The sequence below is a fragment of the Saccoglossus kowalevskii genome, chromosome 17 (genome assembly GCF_978046115.1).
Source record: "Saccoglossus kowalevskii chromosome 17, keSacKowa6.1, whole genome shotgun sequence".
NCBI classification, from domain to species: Eukaryota; Metazoa; Hemichordata; class Enteropneusta; family Harrimaniidae; genus Saccoglossus; species Saccoglossus kowalevskii.
The window spans coordinates 10,347,560-10,369,644 of NC_140657.1; the positions used below are offsets into that span (position 1 = coordinate 10,347,560).

General features: G+C 34.8%; 1 protein-coding gene across 1 annotated transcript in view; it reads left to right on the top strand.

Moving 5' to 3' along the window:
• LOC102804162 (cation channel sperm-associated auxiliary subunit beta-like) overlaps positions 1 to 18,190 on the top strand; it is a 28,670-nt gene extending 10,480 nt beyond the window's left edge. Inside the window, exons 5-18 of the mRNA XM_078007684.2 lie at positions 231 to 378; positions 1,142 to 1,287; positions 1,959 to 2,095; positions 4,607 to 4,734; positions 6,960 to 7,013; positions 7,651 to 7,941; positions 8,566 to 8,699; positions 9,762 to 9,962; positions 11,646 to 11,760; positions 12,422 to 12,528; positions 12,831 to 12,969; positions 13,101 to 13,198; positions 16,994 to 17,068; positions 18,023 to 18,190. Coding sequence (XP_077863810.2) covers positions 231 to 378; positions 1,142 to 1,287; positions 1,959 to 2,095; positions 4,607 to 4,734; positions 6,960 to 7,013; positions 7,651 to 7,941; positions 8,566 to 8,699; positions 9,762 to 9,962; positions 11,646 to 11,760; positions 12,422 to 12,528; positions 12,831 to 12,969; positions 13,101 to 13,198; positions 16,994 to 17,068; positions 18,023 to 18,190 — 1,941 coding nt within the window. The remainder of the gene's footprint in view (positions 1 to 230; positions 379 to 1,141; positions 1,288 to 1,958; positions 2,096 to 4,606; positions 4,735 to 6,959; positions 7,014 to 7,650; positions 7,942 to 8,565; positions 8,700 to 9,761; positions 9,963 to 11,645; positions 11,761 to 12,421; positions 12,529 to 12,830; positions 12,970 to 13,100; positions 13,199 to 16,993; positions 17,069 to 18,022) is intronic.
• Positions 18,191 to 22,085: the final 3,895 nt, after the last annotated feature.

Below are 22,085 nucleotides of genomic sequence, written 5' to 3' on the forward strand. Positions count from 1 at the left end.
CAGTATGGGTAACTAGTCAGCTTAATATGGTTTAATACCCAGTATGGGTTACTAGTCAGCCTGTTAATATGGTTACCATTATGGGTTACTAGTCAGGCTCTTAATATGGTTACCTAATATGGGTTACTCGTCAGCCTGTTAATATGTTACTCAGTATGGGTTACTAGTTACCGTACTATATTAATGGTAAATCAGTTATGTCATATTAATTTTATTCTTGATTCCTGTAGGTGTGGTTATCATTGGATGGTGGAAATTATTTTACCCAAATAATAAGTTTATCAGATAATGAAATGATTGTTTCTTCAATATCAAATTACTATTCTGACAGTATTTTGTTTGTGTCAAACAAACATAGATTGTTTTATGGAAAAGCTGGTAAGTTGAATAGAGAAATAATGAACTATAGCAAATGTAAGTATTCCAGTTGTACTGTACTGTTAAAATATATCATTCTTGGTCATTGCGATGTAATAAAAACATCTATTGCCTTTTCCAGTTATTGTATTTGTTTTATTTTTTTATTTTATTTTATTTCAAATATGTATAAAAAGTGAAAAAATTGCTTCATGCGAGATTTGAACTCAAAAAAACAGATAAAAAAAAAGTTTTAATTGCTCCTGTAACATGCTTTTCAAAAATAGAGTAGGTTGTACCGGGTAAGTAGAAATCTTTTTTTTTATTTTTCATTATATTTTTTTTATTTGTTTCTTTGTTTTAATTCTTTTTCTTGCATATATATATATATATATATATATATATATATATATATAATAACTGTTTTCTGCAAATGTGAATGTCATAAGTCAGGTTTGAAGTTGTTTACATTACCCACTTTTTCAGAGTTTTGAATTTCAATAAAATCATCCATAATTTTCTGACATTATCCCAAATGTGACGAAAAAACTTTTGGGTGTGACAGTACAAAATTGGGTAGGTTTATAGGAACAATACTCTTACAATTCTTTTTTCTTGGCTCAATCTTCAGCATGCATGGCTGATATGCAAGCCTCTCAGATCACTGACTTCAACTAGCTTGTGTCATAATCACTTTTTATTAATATTCACTGTCTTGTAATTATTGAATATAGATGAGGCTAATGTCAGAACTTGCTTATGTCTTGTCTGCTATTCTGTCTAGGACTCAACCGACTAACCCTAATTATGCAATTGGTGGAACATTCAAGTATAGTTTTAGATTATCTGAGAAATCCCTATATAGTAACATGGTCATCAACTCAGTCTCAACTTCAAGTTACTCTCATGAATGTGGATGCATATATTGAGGTACTGTATAAAGTGTTAAACTTTTGAGTGCCAATAAGTCAACTTTGGTCACCATTCACAAAATAGTTCTATATACCATCTGTGCATATTAATTAGGTAATTTACATATCATTAACCATTTGAGCACCAAAGTCAACTTTTTTTACCATTTACAAAATAGTTTTATATACCGTTTGTGCATACTAATTAGGTAATTTGCATATCATTAACCATTTGAGCACCAAAGTCAATTCTTGTCACTATTCACAATATAGTTCCATATACCACCATCTGTGCATATTAATTAGGTTATTTGCATATCATTAACCATTTGAGCACCAAAGTCAACTTTTGTCACCATTCATAAAATAGTTCTATATACTGTCTGTGCATATTAATTAAGTAATTTGCATATCATTAACCATTTGAGCACAAAAGTCAACTTTTGTCACGATTCATGAAATAGTTCTATATACTGTCTGTGCATATTAATTAGGTTATTTGCATATCATTAACCATTTGAGCACCAAAATCAACTTTTGTCACCATTCACCTTTTGTCACCTTGTAATTTTGGATAAAACGACATGTTTTTAGACCTTTCTCTGATTTTTTTAATTTAGTGACAATAACTTTTACTCCTCAATTTGTAACAAATCTATAACAAATAGAACTCATTGTCAAATTCCACAGCAATCACACCATCCTATAATGAACACAACTCTAGCATTCCACCCTGCTAACTATAAAGAAGTATTTTTATACAACTATGATGACAAGACTAGAACTACATTCAATAAAGGCAATGTATGGCAAATAATAATATTTGGGTAAGTCATTTATTTGCATCTACCTTCATATTCATTTTTCAAGTTATGTAGGAAATAACAAAAAATTATTGCCTGTGATTCATTTTGTATTAACCAATAATTTGGTAAATATTTAAATATACTTGTCATATTTTTTTGTATTCATTTTTTATAATAATAACTTTATTACACTACCGTTATGGTAAATAAAAATGATACAAGATTAAGACAATTCTAAATACAATACAATAATAAAAATAAGAATGAAATAAAGACTGGGTTAAAAAGAAATGTTAAAAAAAAAATTACTAGTCAAGAATGAATACACTTAAAACAAATACTGATCTAAATAAAGTAGATGAAGTGATTACAAATTTTATTTTGGCTATAAGATATTTTTTCATAAAATCCATAATGAATATATAGTTCTTTTATTCAGGAAATTCATTATTAAAAAAAAATACATATTCAATTATTTTCATTACTTATTTAATAATCACTATTTGCATAAATGGCAAGGTTAATACAGTTGTGCTATGTCATCACCTCACTCATTATGTGAGAATGTTTTTATTTGACTAGCTTCAAATTTGGATATGATTTTAACAAATTCAGTAATGTTATGTTTACATGTACATTACTTTATATTTGTCATAAAATTAGTGAAAATGTGGCTTGAAAACTTGTTTCATGGTTATAGTAACTGAAGTAATGTTATCTGATTCTTTGCATACTTCTGGATCAGATGAAATTGTGGTGTAATTGTAGATTTTTCAGTTGAAATTTGGCTAAAATCAATATTGTTAGACATACAGTGCAGGGAAATGTCTGTTTTAATTTTTGTCATATAAACTGAGTAACTTGAACAATATCAATTCATTAAACTTTAAGGTAGCAGAATAGTTTTTTGGGCACTTTTCACATTTTTTTTTAAAAATCACACGAATAGCTCCCGAAGGCATGCTACATACATGGGTGTATTTATTTTATTGAAAAAAAATATCTTGTACAAGTAAACTGAATTTTTTCTAGTGTGCAAACAAATGGCCAAGTTTTTGTTTATCCAGTGTACACCCAACTAGTGCATCTCATTAATATGCATGGTTTACAAACATAACTGAACTGAGGGTAAATAGTTTTAAGTTGGGCCACTTTCTTTATTTGCTATTTACAAACAACTGATAAGATATCTGTTTGTAGTTTACACACAGCTGATAAGATGTGTGCACTGCTGCCTTTCTAGACAGGAAGTACAGCAAAGACAAAACAATCGCTTTAGAAACAACAAATTTTGAATAATCAAAAAAGTACATGAATGTACCACTTCAATGTAATTATATGTTAACAGAATAAAAACTTACAAAAAAATTTCTGTAATATTTTTTTCTTGGCTTTGTCATTGAAAAGTGTCTGACCACGGGGTTACTTTCTTAGTCCAGAAGTAATGCAGTTACATTGGGAGGGGGCTCCCTTTTACAAAATATGGTTGCAAACAATAAAATACGGCCATCTGTGGTGGCTATGCATTGCATGTAAATTCAGGCCACAAACTACAAGTAAGGGTTGATCAATGATAAGAATATGCTTGGACCTGGTTTATATAAATCCATTTTTCAGAGGAGTTTTCACCAAGTAGGCATACTTGCATGCTTAGGTTTTTCTAAATTCGTAAATTATGTTACATAGTTTAGTATCCAAATTTGTTTGTTGTGGCTTATATTTTTTTTATTTTTAGTAACAAAAGCTCTAGAAATATTCATAGTATTATTCTGCCAAGTTTTGTTAGGTTTACAAATAGGAAATGTCTGTTGTTTTTATTTTAAAATAACTGCTGCCAAATTTTATTGTTTTTTTTTTCTGCCAAATTTTGATCTGTATTTTCTCCCCTAAATTTTGATATTTATTTTTCTTGCCAAATTTTAATCGTTTTTTTCCCACCAAAATTTGTATATGATAAGGTTTTATAAAATTCAATTTAAATTCCATGATAGACATTAAGACTAATATAGTATATGTAATAATAATTGGGGAACAAACAGATTTATTTTGGAATGTGTTTTATATGTGTTATTTGTTAAACATTTATTTTGACAAGAACTTTGCCATCGAAATGTCACACACAGGCTGAAATATGCTTTCAAATTTAGTCCTTCTAAACTATACCTGGTAAGTTATAATTCTTACTACTGTAAAACATGTTTAAATAGCTACACGCCATTTTAACGAATTTGACTCCATGCATGAATTAACTGAATCTTAATTTAGCTAAAGTGTAAACAATTTCATTGTGAGAATATACTTTATTTAAATTAGTAACATCTTGAATTAGCGGAATTACAGATTAGCTAATTAGCTAAAATAACATGCGAGCTAAAAAGACATGTTTTCCAGTATATTCTTCATTGATGACCTTTTATTTGTAGCCATATTGAAAAACCATCAAATTTGTGGCATAGCAAATGAATGATTTTATTTCTAGTATTTTATAAGCAATATACCAGGCAATACATTCATATTTTATTTGTTTAAAAGCAATGGTGGTAAAATACTTATTGTGTCAGTGGAGAATGTATCACCAAACTCTGTGTTCACAACACGACTCAGAGGCTTCGTCCTGACACCACTGAAGTATGAAAAGCGTATAACTATGAATAATATTAGTAAGTAATGTTAACTTGTTACTTAGAATACAATGTAGTAACCTGTCACTTAAAGTGCCTGTGAAATGGCTGCTATTTTCACGCCTAAAATTATCCATTGATACATAAATATTATTAATTTTTATGTTTCTAAGCATGAATTATTTTTTTTAAGTGAAAAAATGTGTTTTAAACTCAGTCTACAGCAACTTTATTTTTGTGTATTTTAAAACGAGACTCGTCATTAGCTTCTCATTTGCATACAGAAATTCCCCTTGTGACGTCAGAAGGGGAAGTCACATGGCAGCTTGCATTGCCGATACGTGTAAATAAGGCAAATTTCTTGTGCAGTTTTCTCGTCTTTGACTAAATTGTCACTTATGTACTTTATGAAAGAATGGACCATAATGAACACATAGTATCAATTTTTGTTGCATGGGGTTGAGTTAGATGCGAAATATGTTCGTTCTGGTGTAGCTGGTTACCGTAATCGTCACCGACACCAGCGAGTAAAACTTTCAAAATTAAAATAAAAGAGAACATATTTTGACATTCTAAACATTAGACTATAGTGATCACTATAAAATAATCACAGTTACTAAATAAATGACAGCCGCGTGGAAATAAATTGACATTTTGTTGAAATAGGTGAACGCGTCGGGTCAAGTGCGTTAAAAACAGCGTTTAATTGGATAACAAAAATAATCGACACACATACAGATAAATTCAGAATGGATTCTAGTTAGCGTGATCCATTGCGTGATTGTCATAATTATAACATCGTATTAAAACTTTATTTGGTGGAAACACATTGATCAAGCCCGGATTCTTATTTCATAAATTATTATGCAGATCAAGCTGCAAGCATGGAGGTAAAAAAAGAACAGAGGTGTGAATTCGACATTCAACACCAATCACCAAACAATTCAGAAACTTTTAGCCTTCGAAAATGAAAACAATTAGCAGTGTGTAAGGGCTGTGTAATTTCCTGTGTGTCCGACGCTTCGTTTTCGTGTCACTGTCAAAATTATTGCTACCTTTTACTAAATGGTCTCTATAAAACGATAATCAGGATCGCAAAAAAAGTCAACTCATTTTAAACACTTGCCGGACGTCTCTCTGTCTTCTGAAATCCGCCTCGGTGGATGGACGAGGACAGTTTTTCCAAAAAAAAAGAATCTGAGGTTAAGTGATGTCGCACCTTCGGATCGATTAGAAATGTGTGAATACATACACTATGACTATACGTTTCACTGCAACTTCCCACAACACAACGTTTAAAAACTGTCTCTCAAAAAAAAATAAAATAGACAAAAAAAAAAGAAAAAACGCCGACCGAAAAATGTATATCGTTTAAAAGTATACTGAATGACCAGTGTTATTACGGCTCAGGGGTATGACTTCCTCTCACATTTTGTCATTTGGTGGTGCACTTTCGGCGAGAGTCGGATATCCGGAAACAGTAGACCGTTTCACGATAGGTGGGCATGGCTACAACACGAAAAATATTCCAAATTTACTTGGATACGAGTAATCATTTTTAGCAAAAATTTTCAGTGGAACACAGATCTAAAATGGGAAACATGAGGGTGGGCATTGCACAGGCACTTTAAAATACAATGTAGTAACCTGTCACTTAAAATACAATGTAGTAACCTGTCACTTAAAATACAATGTAGTAACCTGTCACTTAGAATACAATGTACTGGTAGTAACCTGTCACTTAAAATACAATGTAGTAACCTGTCACTTAGAATACAATGTAGTATCCTGTCACTTTAGAATACAATGTAGTAACCTGTCACTTAAAATACTATGTAGTAACCTGTCACTTAGAATACAATGTAGTATCCTGTCACTTAGAATACAATGTAGTAACCTGTCACTTAAAATACAATGTAGTAACCTGTCACTTAGAATACAATGTAGTATCCTGTCACTTAAAATACAATGTAGTAACCTGTCACTTAAAATACAATGTAGTAACCTGTCACTTAGAATACAATGTAGTATCCTGTCACTTAAAATACAATGTAGTAACCTGTCACTTAGAATACAATGTAGTAACCTGTCACTTAGAATACAATGTAGTAACCTGTCACTCAAAATACAGTGTAGTAACCTGTCACTTAGAATACAATGTAGTAACATGTCAGTTAGGATACAATGTAGTAACAATGTTGTTACTTGTTACTTAATATACAATATCAAATGTGTTTAAATGATATTATTTCATGTGTTTACAGTAATGGTGCCAATTACGAGTGCCAAGTACAACATTTTGTTTACCAATGATACAGGTGAGTTAATACATTCGCTGTGTAGTACTGGTTCTACATTGTATTGCAGTGAAATTCAGATGACAGACTACACTAATTTGGCATTAACTTTACTTTTTCGACTTTGTCTTAAAATCATAGCAATATGACTTTGTAACTAATTCCTCAGATTTGTTTGTTCCTCTATTACGTTGATATTTTTAGTTTTATTGTACATTTTTTTTTCTAATTTTAGTGAGTATTCTTGTTATTACAAAATACTATTTTCATCTTCTTCTTGAAAATAGGTTGCTATATTATTTCCATGATGTATGAGTGGTCTAAAAATTGCCAATCATTTGCAACACCAACATGTTAACCCATTTTTCAAAAAGTAAAAAAAATAACTTGCTGCTGTTTGGAATGTAGTAGTAGATGAAAGGCGAAAAATGGGCATATCCTCCCCCCTAGGGCTTGCCCCATCCTTCCTAGCATATTGAGGGGAGGGCTACCTAGTGGGAGGATATGTCCAGTTTCTACCATTTACCTACTACTAATGTTGCAATTCTGCTATGTTAAGTTTAACACAATCACCTGCTGGAGCTCATTGTATACAATAAATATTGATAGTCGATCCATGCTTACAACAGACGATGTGTTAACGTGTTAATTATTTCAGAATTTACCTGGTCAAATGATGACATTGGGAAAACTCTGGTATGCCCGGGCTGTTGTACTATACTTATTACTACTTTTATGAATACCAGTCACGTACAAGGATACAGTGTGTATTGGTCACAGTCACGATCCAAACATTGTTATTTGTATAATCTTGGTGACTGGTATTTGAGTGAAGAGGAATGCCAGCATATCATGATACCAGATAAAGTGATATCTACAAATCCTGTTGTATATCTGGACCATGGTGATCAGAGAACATTCTCTGTGTCTGCTATTCGTAAAGGACAAGGTAATTCATGTGATAGATACGACATCTAAGCAGTAAGCATGGGTGGTTTATGTGTCGTTACCATCGAACTAACATGGTTCAAGTGATACTATTTGAGGAGATTTTAGACAATTAATCAAAGGGTTGTCAAACGTTTTTTTGGACTTTGATCTCATGCACCATGCCATACTGTATTTTAGCTGGAACTAATTTTAGCTGAGATGACTTTTTGGGTGTTTTGTATGGAATTTATTTTCACTAATTTGATAAGTTAAATGTAAAATATAAGACTCTAAGGGATATATGCTAGATTTTATTTTTACTGAATCAGCGCTTTAGTAATCAAGTTATGGCATAAAATCACATCAATTCTAACACACTCATCGGGCAATTCAAAACAGCTGTGCTACAAATAATGGAGTTATGTGATTCTTCCTTGTTCACTGGATTTATTTTTTTATGACACAGCAACCTGTTACCATTGAAATATTAGACTACCATTATTTTTATTATTATTATAATAATTCAATGACAATTAGTCTGACAAATAAACTTTCATAATATTTAACATAAATTTTTTGAGGAGTGTATAATTTTGTATTTGAAATAGTTTGTGTTAAATAATTTCTGTTTCTTTCTCTGTAGTACATTCCACCACTAAATCATTGAGTGTGATGGTTAGTAATACAAAACTGATCACTGTTGTGTCTAGAACTGTCCATGATTACAATGGTTATGAAACTGTACACATTACTGTCAGTAATATCATGTATATCACGGTAAGTATTTTGATAATATAAGATTATTGTATTATTTCTGTATGATAGTTCTTGTATGTACATGAATGACAGAAGTGTGTTTTCAGGTCAAAATAAGTCATATTTTAAATGATTCATTATATAATGAATGTATTTTTTGGTTTTCATGTGTTTCTAATAGAAATTTGTGCTTAAAATATGGTATTACCGGACTCTGCCCATCCGAAAAATTAAAAAATGATCATCAAATATTTTTTGGGGACTTATAGTTTTTAAGCAGAAAATTTTAAATGGATGCAAGAAAGGCAATAAAATCTGGCAGCGAGAAAGCAATGAAATTAAGCCATCCTTGAAAACTTATACTCCTTATTTGAAAAACATTTTATAAACACTACACAATGTAGGAAGCATATTACAGAAATAGAATCACATCAATGTAAATCATTAATAATACATAAATCTTGTAAAATACTTTTTCCGGTCGAGGCGCTATATCTCACTAAATGCATAATACAGCTAGAAGAATGTCTAAAAGAATGCACTAAGGAATTGGTCGTTAATGTTCAGTACTGTTGATTGTGAAACGCAGCATGCTCGGATTGCACTACCGCAATCATTTGCTACTCGGCAATGCAGTTGTGTTTGTTTTTATTTGAAACTTATTTTAGAATATACAGTTAATGTGATTTTTTTTGGAGAAAGATGTGCTGGGTGACATTGTAATTACATTTTAGACGGTCTACGTACTTTTTAATTCAGCAAGAAAAAAATTATAAAATTTTAGATTGGCTTCTGCAGTAGTTTCTTTCGTTTTGGTGGTCCAATTGCTGGTGTTGAATGTCGGCGTAGGTGGATTTTTAAATGAAAACCTATAATGATGCATTTAATTTGCTCTGTACTCAAATAAAGCTGATCAGGGTGGCTATATATACATAATACTGTACAATGACTAATTTTCACTGGGTTTAAATTTCGCTGATTTACCATTTCAGGCATATTCAGTGGGTTTTAAATTCACGGTTTTATCATTTGGGTTGATGAAATAATATTATATACTTAGTAAACCCTATCTTTATATTACAGGGTACATCAACAGTAACAGTTTATTTGTACCAGTCGTCACCACGCTGTCAACAGACATCATTTACAGTAACAGTACTCTGCACATGTCCACCAACAAAAAGATTAGCATTTGTTTATCCTTTCCATATTAGTAAGGAAGATTATCTTCATGGTAATCCTGTAATACCTGAAACTAATCGCAAGCTGCTTTATGATCTTGAGGCAAGTATAATTGTCATTTCCGCTATGTTTTTAGTCCCCGTTCGGAGGCAGTCCGAAAACGGGGACTTATGTTTTGACCTCCGTGTGTGTGTGTGTGTGCGTCTGTTGTACGTTGGACATTATAGGACCTTGATGCACATCATTTTGTTTTACAATCTGATTCAAGATGGCCGAATGGCGGCCATTTTTGTACTAAATATTCATAAAAATCAAGCATAACTCGGCTGTTTACAGATGGATTTTGTTCAAACTTGGTATATATATTAGACATTATGGGACCTTGATGCAAATAATTTTGTTTTTCAGATTAGATTCAAAATGGCCGACTGGCGGCCATTTTGTTTTAATGAATGTGGTTCTCGTGCCATATGTCTGACTTGCTTTCACTGATTATGTTCAAATTTTAAATATTCATTATACATAATGTCATAGATAGACAGATATATTGGTTTGACGATCCTATTCAAAATGGCCAAATGGTGGTCATTTTTGTTCTAAAAAATCATCAAAATCAAGCATTTCTAGCATTTATGGATTGATTTTGTTCAAACTTGGTACATACATTAAACATTATGGGTTCCTGATGCACATCATTTTATTTTTCAGATAAGATTCAAAATGGCTGTCTGGCAGCCATTTTGTTTTAATGAATGGGTTGCCAGACCTATATGTCTGACTTGTTTTGACTGATTATGTTCAAATTTTTAATATTCATTATACATCATGTCATAGATATACGGATATTTTGGTTAGACGATCCTTTTCAAAGTGGCCAAATTGTGGCTATTTTTGTGCTAAAAAAATCCTCAAATATCAAGCATTTCTTGCATTTATGGATGGATTTTGTTCAAACTTATAACCTACATTAGACATTACAGGTTCCTGATGCACGTCATTTTATTTCATTATTTTGTTTTACGATCTGATTCAAGATGGCTGAATGGCAGCCATTTTTGTGCTAAAAAATCATAAAAATCAAATTTCTCGGCTGTTTACAGATAGATTTTGTTCAAACTTGGTATATACATTAGACATTATGGGACCTTGATGCAAATAATTTTGTTTTTCAGATTGGATTCAAAATGGCTGACTGGCGGCCATTTTGTTTTAATGATTGGGCTTCTGGAGCCATATCTTTTAAATGGTTTGACTGATTATATTCAAATTTTATATATTCGTCATACATCATGTTATATACAAATGTCAATCATTTTAATGTTAAAAAATCATATTCCTGACATGGTTATATTCCAGCTATATTACTATTAACAAAACTATATATCTTAAATTTGATAACTAACGGGGACTGCTCCATGCATGGCCTGTTGAATATAATTGCAGTATTATTACTTCCAATGTGTTAATATTATCAGTCAATCAGTGCACATCATCTTGTCAGACCAGCCATCCACTTGTTTATGGTACTGTTCATTCCTCTGAGATTGCTAGTTGAACTGCGTGCTTCCACCAGGGGATGCCAGCTATTGAACTCGACTGTAAGAGTCTCTGCTAGTGGTAGATTCACTGACAAATCTCTACAACGTTCACTTATTTGGAACTTTCTCCCCCCATACATTTTTACTCCAAACTCTATGTGTCTATAGTGTCATTTATTGAAACATTAACTTACTTACTTACTTTTTCTTGAGTAGTCATGTTTAACAAATAATGTATTTGGTGCAGGTTAACTATAGACCACCATCTAAATATGGTATCGCCATACCAACCAGTGAGAATGTATATAATGTTGATCCAAGTCAAGCCATTCCTAGAAATGCTTACAGGATTTCCAAGGTGAGTTAATATACTTCACATTCTAAATATATTTAAAGACTTCAACTGTGGAGGAAAATGGTGCATTTAGGTGGGATAAGATAAGTGCATGACTCTTCATATAGCAATCATATACAGCTATACAGGGAGTATGTCATGTCATGTCAGTCTAAAATGACCTCACAGAATACTGGGAGTTTATATATTTATCATATTTGTAGACATAGTCCTCCATATGTAGACAAGTTTCTAGTATTAATTGATTGATTTTAATTGAATAAATTAAAGGAATTTTTGACTAATTTAGAAACTTTGGGCATGTCACTGAGTTACCAGTGTGTTCACTGAGTGATCTACATGTCACTGAGTTACCAGTGTGTCCACTGAGTGATCTGCATGTCACTGAGTTACCAGTGCGTCCACTGAATTTAGAAACTTTGAGCCAATATGTTATAAGGTCCAAACGTGGACAGGCATCACTAATCATGTTTTTGAATGTGCAGTTACAAATATGTACCAGTGTGTCTTCAATCTTCTGGTTCAGTATAGCTGAAGAGTTACCGTATTTGATAGAGATTTGATTTGATATAATATTTAAAATATTTCAGAATAAATGCCATCGTAGAGTTTTTCATTTTAACTGGATGCATTTATTGACTTTCTATGTGTGTTCTAATTTCAGATAGGTTGGAAGTATAAACAGTGTGCTGGGAAATCAAGCAAAGATGAATGTTTGTGTACAGATGAAATGAAGTTGTCAAATCTAGCTAGTTACTCAGATTGTAAACAAAGAGTAAGTATTATTTCAGCTCTTGTTTGGCTAACAACAGTCAATCCAACCAACAACCTGTATGTGTGTGTGCATTTGTCTGAGTAAGCTATATCATGAACCAGGTATGTACGACCTAGAAAAAGTGCCATATGGGAGTACCAAGTTACGAGTCGCAAATAGCAGTCATTACAAATCCGCATTTCAATGGGGATAGTACCTCACAAATTGCAAAGAAAGAATGCAAAGTACCGGTATTAAAACTATCTTTCAAGTATTAAATTATCGCAGCTCACATGACTTCATTTGACAACCATTTATTTCAGGTGTACAGAGTTAGACAGTCTGAATCTATGTTGAAGCTAAAGTTTAAAATATTAGATGATGACAAAGAAATCATATTAACAGAACCACATGTCATTTTTATAGAAGAAATTAATGGTAGACAAGATTTCTTCACAAAAAGTAAGTACCATTCGTAGAGATATAAGATAAAGAATTCTAATATATGCAGTGCAACTTTAAGTTCAGCAGTATTATATTATAATGAATGGCCTAATCGACTTGGGATCTTAAATAATTTCTCTTTTAACCAGGCAAAGCCACTAACAGTTTGAATAAAATGATGAAAAACCAAAGACTGGTAAATAGAACTGAATATTTGAATCCAACACAAATTACAATTATCATGGAGGTAAGTATATCCTAGGGTTAACAGCCTTGATGGCATTGCTTATAAATTGTCACTTATTAATCTGCATGTCACTGAGTGATCTGCGTGTCACTGAGTGATCTGCGTGTCACTAAGTTACGAGTGTTTCCACTGAGTGGTCTGCAGGTCACTAAGTTACCAGTGTGTCCACTGAGTAGTCTGCATGTCACTGAGTTACCAGCGTGTCACTGAGTTACCAGTGTGTCACTGAGTGATCTGCGTGTCACTGAGTTACCAGCGTGTCACTGAGTTACCAGTGTGTCACTGAGTGATCTGCGTGTCACTGAGTTACGAGTGTTTCCACTGAGTGGTCTGCGGGTCACTAAGTTACGAGTGTTTCCACTGAGTGGTCTGCAGGTCACTAAGTTACCAGTGTGTCCACTGAGTGGTCTGCATGTCACTGAGTTACCAGCGTGTCACTGAGTTACCAGTGTGTCACTGAGTGATCTGCGTGTCACTGAGTTACGAGTGTTTGCACTGAGTGGGCTGCAGGTCACTAAGTTACCAGTGTGTCCACTGAGTGGTCTGCATGTCACTGAGTTACCAGCGTGTCACTGAGTTACCAGTGTGTCACTGAGTGATCTGCGTGTCACTGAGTTACCAGTGTGTCCACTGAGTGGTCTGCATATCACTGAGTGATCTGCGTGTTACTAAGTGATCTGCGTGTCACTGAGTTACCAGTGTGTCACTGAGTGGTCTGTGTGTCACTGAGTGATCTGTGTGTCACTGAAGTCACCAGTGTGTCCACTGAGAGGTCTGCGTGTCATTGAGTGATCTGTGTGTCACTGAGTTACCAGTGTGTCACTGAGTTACCAGTGTGTCACTGAGTGATCTGCGTGTCACTGAGTGATCTGTGTGTCACTGAAGTCACCAGTGTGTCCACTGAGAGGTCTGCGTGTCATTGAGTGATCTGTGTGTCACTGAGTTACCAGTGTTTCCACTGAGTCACCAGTGTGTCCACTGAGTGGTCTGTGTGTCACTGATTGGTCTGTGTGTCACTGAGTGATATGCGTGTCACTGAGTTACCAGTGTGTCACTGAGTTACCAGTGTTTCCACTGAGTCACCAGTGTGTCCACAGAGTGGTCTGTGTGTCACTGATTGGTCTGTGTGTCACTGAGTTACCAGTGTGTCCACTGAGTGATCTGTGTGTCACTGAGTTACCAGTGTGTCCACTGAGTGGTCTGTCTGTTACTTATTAATCTGTGTGTCACTGAGTTACCAGTGTGTCACTGAGTTACCAGTGTGTCCACTGAGTGATCTGCGTGTCACTAAGTGGTCAGTGTGTCACTGAGTGATCTGTGTGTCACAGAGTTACCAGTGTGTCCACTGAGTGATCTGCGTGTCACTGAGTTACCAGTGTGTCCACTGAGTGGTCTGTGTGTTACTTATTAATCTGTGTGTCACTGAGTTACCAGTGTGTCACTGAGTTACCAGTGTGTCACTGAGTTACCAGTGTATCACTGAGTTACCAGTGTGTCCACTGAGTGATCTGCGTGTCACTAAGTGGTCAGTGTGTCACTGAGTGATCTGCGTGTCACTGAGTTACCAGTGTGTCCACCGAGTGGTCTGCGTGTCAATGAGTGATTTGCGTGTCACTGAGTTACCAGTGTGTCCACTGAGTGATCTGCGTGTCACTGAGTTACCAGTGTGTCCACTGAGTTACCAGTGTGTCACTGAGTTACCAGTGTGTCCACTGAGTAATCTGCGTGTCACTAAGTGGTCAGTGTGTCACTGAGTGATCCACGTGTCACTGAGTTACCAGTGTGTCCACCGAGTGTTCTGCATGTCAATGAGTGATTTGCGTGTCACTGAGTTACCAGTGTGTCCACTGAGGGATCTGCGTGTCACTGAGTTACCAGTGTGTCCACTGAGTGGTCTGTGTGTTACTTATTAATCTGTGTGTCACTGAGTTACCAGTGTGTCACTGAGTTACCAGTGTGTCACTGAGTTACCAGTGTGTCCACTGAGTGGTCTGTGTGTTACTTATTAATCTGCGTGTCACTGAGTTACCAGTGTGTCACTGAGTTACCATTGTGTCACTGAGTTACCAGTGTGTCACTGAGTTACCATTGTGTCACTGAGTTACCAGTGTGTCCACTGAGTGGTCTGTGTGTTACTTATTAATCTGTGTGTCACTGAGTTACCATTGTGTCACTGAGTTACCAGTGTGTCCACTGAGTGGTCTGTGTGTTACTTATTAATCTGCGTGTCACTGAGTTACCAGTGTGTCCACTGAGTGGTCTGTGTGTTACTTATTAATCTGCGTGTCACTGAGTTACCAGTGTGTCACTGAGTTACCAGTGTGTCACTGATTGATCTGCATGTCACTAAGTGGTCAGTGTGTCACTGATTGATCTGCATGTCACTAAGTGGTCAGTGTGTCACTGATTGATCTGCGTATCACTGAGTTACCAGCGTGTCACTGAGTTACCAGTGTGTCACTGATTGATCTGCATGTCACTGAGTTACCAGCGTGTCACTGAGTTACCAGTGTGTCACTGATTGATCTGCATGTCACTAAGTGGTCAGTGTGTCACTGATTGATCTGCATGTCACTAAGTGGTCAGTGTGTCACTGATTGATCTGCGTATCACTGAGTTACCAGCGTGTCACTGAGTTACCAGTGTGTCCACTGAGTGGTCTGTGTGTTACTCATTAATCTGTGTGTCACTGAGTTACCAGTGTGTCACTGAGTTACCAGTGTGTCATTGAGTTACCAGTGTATCACTGAGTTACCAGTGTGTCCACTGAGTGATCTGCGTGTCACTAAGTGGTCAGTGTGTCACTGAGTGATCTGCGTGTCACTGAGTTACCAGTGTGTCCACCGAGTGGTCTGCGTGTCAATGAGTGATTTGCGTGTCACTGAGTTACCAGTGTGTCCACTGAGTGATCTGCGTGTCACTGAGTTACCAGTGTGTCCACTGAGTTACCAGTGTGTCACTGAGTTACCAGTGTGTCCACTGAGTAATCTGCGTGTCACTAAGTGGTCAGTGTGTCACTGAGTGATCCATGTGTCACTGAGTTACCAGTGTGTCCACCGAGTGTTCTGCATGTCAATGAGTGATTTGCGTGTCACTGAGTTACCAGTGTGTCCACTGAGGGATCTGCGTGTCACTGAGTTACCAGTGTGTCCACTGAGTGGTCTGTGTGTTACTTATTAATCTGCGTGTCACTGAGTTACCAGTGTGTCACTGAGTTACCAGTGTGTCACTGAGTTACCAGTGTGTCACTGAGTTACCAGTGTGTCACTGAGTTACCATTGTGTCACTGAGTTACCAGTGTGTCCACTGAGTGGTCTGTGTGTTACTTATTAATCTGTGTGTCACTGAGTTATCAGTGTGTCACTGAGTTACCATTGTGTCACTGAGTTACCAGTGTGTCCACTGAGTGGTCTGTGTGTTACTTATTAATCTGCGTGTCACTGAGTTACCAGTGTGTCCACTGAGTGGTCTGTGTGTTACTTATTAATCTGCGTGTCACTGAGTTACCAGTGTGTCACTGAGTTACCAGTGTGTCACTGATTGATCTGCATGTCACTAAGTGGTCAGTGTGTCACTGATTGATCTGCATGTCACTAAGTGGTCAGTGTGTCACTGATTGATCTGCGTGTCACTGAGTTACCAGTGTGTCACTGATTGATCTGCATGTCACTGAGTTACCAGCGTGTCACTGAGTTACCAGTGTGTCACTGAGTTACCAGTGTGTCACTGATTGATCTGCATGTTGGCACTCATACTGAAGACATAACTTAACATATTTTCTTGTTTTACTTTCAGGGTTCAGGCTTATATCATTTTATAGCTACAATAATGAAAGGATTTTCATATTGTCAACTTGAAGATGAATTTCAGGTAAAAGATGATTTATCCAAACTTTATTTTGGTCTATGCACTGTAGTCACCTCTAATTCAAGTTTAGTTCTATAAACTAACTGCAAACCTTAAATTTAAGGTTGATCAATACAGTTTTATAAACAATTTTCAAAATTTTAAATAATATTTTAGGTCATATTTGAAAAGCATGTTTAGGCCCAGGAGCATCACATTATTAATTATGAAAATATTTTCCTTTTTTTAAACTCAAAATAATTAAACAATGTGTACAGAACTATATTTAAAAAATATGAAAAAAAAGTGGCACTGATATATTTGTAAATTGTGTCAGTTTCAGCAGTTTGTCCTATGCAAATAATAATAATAATAATAATAAATAATAATAATAAAATATGTTTATTCAAGTAAGAAATACAATATTTGGTATGATAGAATTCTGTGTCACAGAAAATGGATGAATAAGGCTTCAGAGAATAGCTATAGCTAGTCTAGTCTTTTTAAACAAAACTGAGTATGTGAGGGACTTAAGTATTTTAGGTAGTAAGTGAATAAATGAATGAAATAATGAATGAATAAAATAAATAATCAAATAAATTAATGACTAAATGACTTCAATTATTTTCATGCAATAAATTTAATTTTAAAAGTTTTCTAAATTTCAATACATTTGGTATTGATCGTATGTGGAGGGGGATACTGTTCCAGATTTTTGCTCCTGTAAAATAAGTAGCTAACTGTCCCAGCGTTGTGTTAGCTCTGTCAAGATAGAAATGTTGATGTTCAAGTGGTCGAAAGTAATCACACAATGAATCTTGAGGTTATGAATGAATGTCACGACTCAGAGTTTATGAAGTTTAAATATATCAAGAATATAAATGTTCACCACTTACATGTATGTTCCTAAAACTGTATAGAATAATTACCTTAAAGTAATTGCTAAAGAGAATTTACATTATCCTAATTGTGTTTCAGGTTTTTCTAGATGGTGCTGTTCTGCCGTATCCACTTCAGATGATTGTCATTATCACTATGAGTGTTGTAATTGGTGGAGCTCTCTTTGTTATATACTTATGGTATCTCCATAACCATCATACACATCGAGTTCGTAAAATAGGATCACGATGCCAGGAGATCAAATAACATCTAGTTCAAGTTCAACCTGCTGAAAGCCTCCATGTATAGCAGGAATAAATAAGAAGACGAACTGTCAACTAGAGAAGTATTAACTCAATAGAGTCTTGCCACCAATATTGTGTTTTGTAAATTCATATTAAAGCGAGAGGGTTGTCACCTGCGCACGCGCTAGAATTGAGTTCCAAGCGACAATGATAACACACGCTAAAGCGCAAAGGCTCATGGGTAGACGCTTGTTTGTAATCAATGACACGCTATGGCCATCTGACGCATGCACAGGTAACGACTCCCTCGCTTTAATTGTTTGCTGTTTTTTAATATCGCTATTTTCACCAATAAGTAGAATTCAGAATTAAATTCACATGGACATGTAAAATAACAATAGAACTCATTGTTTGTCTGTTTGTGAACTTAAAATCCATTGAAATTGCCTAAAGCATCATAATAGTAAAATTAAACTCCATGGAAATTAAATGGTTTTACAGTAATGTTCAAAACATTTCTAGTTCTAAAATTCTTATCCAGGGATTGTACAATATTTAGTTTGAATAGTAGATGTTATTCCTGTGTAATATACATTTTCATGTGACTTTCATGTGAAAAGTCGTCTCATTATAAATTGTCTTGAAATTTACGAAATCAAATTGATTATTCAATTTATTGTTCTTAATTACATTGTATTTTACGCAGATTATATTTATAACCATGTTATTCATTATGATAATTCAATCTGTTCTTAATTTCCAATCAAATAATTACTGGTTCACAAAAACCCAACTCGCCAAAATGTGTTCAAATATCAATGATATTTGTATTGTTTTACAGAAGTCAAAATGCTTGAGAAAGAAAAGTGAAAACATGTTTTTTCCTAACAGTCTGAATTAATTAGTCTGTTTGAATGTAGTCTGAAAGCAAAGAGCTATATTTTAGTTGTCACAAACTTTTTTTTTATCATAGTTCTACCCATTTTGTAAAAACTTAGTGCAAAGGCAAAGTTTGCATATGTTTGTTTTGGATTTTGATAAATTTATCTGACATAATTTTTTTTTTATTTAATCATGCCAGCGGTTATTTCATTTAAACTTGAGTGTATATGAACATCAAGCCATGGGATCCTTATGCACAATGTTTTTTTCCCCACAATCTGATATAATAATTTCTCATATGATATAATAATTTCTCATATGATATAATAATTTCTCATATGATATAATAATTTCTCATATGATATAATAATTTCTCATATGATATAATTTCTCATATGATATAATAATTTCTCATATGATATAATAATTTCTCATATGATATAATAATTTCTCATATGATATAATAATTTCTCATATGATATAATTTCTCATATGATATAATAATTTCTCATATGATATAATAATTTCTCATATGATATAATAATTTCTCATATGATATAATAATTTCTCATATATTCTTTGAGTGACCTGTTAAATTATCAACAGGAACTTAGAATTTTTTTTTTCATAAGCTTGTGTTGTTGTACGAACATACTAGTTTGACATTCAGGAGAAGTTTATATAACTCTCTATATTTGATATGTAGTGAATATATATTTTGTTCTTTCTATTTTGGTATATAAAGTGTAATAAAGTTGTATTGTTTTATCAAAATATTGTATTGTCAGAACTGTTAAGTTACGTGTTACATACTGGGAAAAATAACCTGGTAATCCCAAATGATATAATATAGATTTCTGACATTCTCTATATACATGAAAATACATGAGAAATACCTTATATTTGCATATCCTTGGTGGAATACATAGTATAACGGTTAACTAGTCAGTTAAAGGCTCATCTACTGGAAGAATTATACAGATCTCAAGATGAACTTCATATGTGGAGTTAGTTTTGTTATGAAGCAAAAACACAAAGAAAAAACACAAAGAAAATAAAGGTTATACTTCAGCCAGTTTATTCTTTATGGACTGGATACGGCTTTTGCGGCCCGAGGTCGTGCAGCGGATGCGCCCGAGCTTGCGAGGGCGCGTAAGCCGTACGATCGAGGGCAGCAAAAGCCGTATCCAGTCCATACAGGTTTTATCATATACCTTATATGAAAAAAAAAGTCTTTAGTTATGTTATTTTTTGCTCGTCTGGCCCAAAAGAAAACCTATTCGATTTCATCCGGGTTTCGATACGGGCCTTTTTACTGGTGCGGATTTATACGATGGATTCTACATGACGCAAACGCGTCAACATCTCTCACACAATAGACCGGTACCGCATGACGTCAGTGACAGGGATCTCTAGACAAACTAATGTCACCAAATATATCCACAAATTACGTTTTAATGAAACAGCAAATGAACATAAATTTATAACAATATTTTAACGGTAATAAATACGAACTCATTATAAACTTTCTTTCTTAAGAATGGACACTACAGTCCAGCTAAATTGGTCATTTACTGACCGTCCGACAATGGACGATTTCTTGGAGCTGATGTTGTAGCCACAGGTAAAGACGGGTAAAGACACGTTAATTTCACAGTTGTTAAAAACCTTAGTCGGTGAACGAGAAACAATTGCTTGACAAGAAGCAGTTGGGTTTACAGTTCCAGATTCTGGCGTAACCAAGAATATCTGAAATGCGCCGACGATCTTCCGTTGAGATACAGTATCGTCAGACAGTCAGCTGGCATCGGTGTCGCTGGGTGTATCCCGCGACACCGATACCAGCTGAATGTGAGTATCGTAGTGCTGTAAACTTGATACGTTTTTGTGACCAGTTATATTTATGATTGGTTGTAGTGGAATGCCGGCTTTCGTCAGGTTAATAATGAGTCCAACTTGAATTTTCGGTATATTTTCCATCCACAGAATAATATCGTCAGCCATTATCGAAGAGCAGACGCAAATTACGCACGTTGTTTATAAACAGAAAGTAGTTCCAGGAAATAGACGTGTTTACCAAATATGATAAACGGGGCCCGGGCGTGATATGGAAAATTATTGCACGGCTCGCGCATCGGAATTCCCATAGCATTACGAGGCCGGGCAATACGAGGTATATGATAATGTTTATTAGTCAATGCTACTTACCTAAACTATTTGGATACATAGATTGTAGAATATGTTACAATGTATTCATTACTATGATCTAGCTTTTGATAGTTATACCCATATGGTTGCTAGGCAACAAAGTGTCTGAAAAGATGTTGACTTTTTGCAAAATGTCTGCAAAATTGCTGACTTCTTGCAAAGTGGGAATCACAGGAAATAAGGGAACTGAGAGTAGAGATGAAAGCGCTAAGAAACTAAAATGACGATCATGAAAATCAGCTACGAAGAAACAACCTTGTGTTCAAAGAAATCGCCCAACATTCCCAATCTGAGTCGTGGGAAGAGACGGGAGCCATTGTAAAGACCATAATTAAAGAGAAACTGGACATCGCGGAAAATATTCCTTTTGAACGAATTCGCAGATGTTGACTTCTTGCAAAGTGCCTGCAAAGATGTTGACTTCGTGCAAAGTGCCTGTAAAGATGTTGACTTCGTGCAAAGTGCCTGTAAAGATGTTGACTTCTTGCAAAGTGCCTGTAAAGATGTTGACTTCTTGCAAAGTGCCTGTGAAGATGTTGACTTCTTGCAAAGTGCCTGTAAAGATGTTGACTTCGTGCAAAGTGTCTGCAAAGATGTTGACTTCTTGCAAAGTGCCTGTGAAGATGTTGACTTCTTGCAAAGTGCCTGTAAAGATGTTGACTTCGTGCAAATAAAGTGTCTGCAAAGATGTTGACTTCTTGCAAATTGTCTGTAAAGATGTTGACTTTGTGCAAAGTGTCTGCAAAGATGTTGACTTCGTGTAAAGATGTTGACTTCGTGCAAAGTGCCTGTAAAGATGTTGACTTCTTGCATAGTGCCTGTAAAGA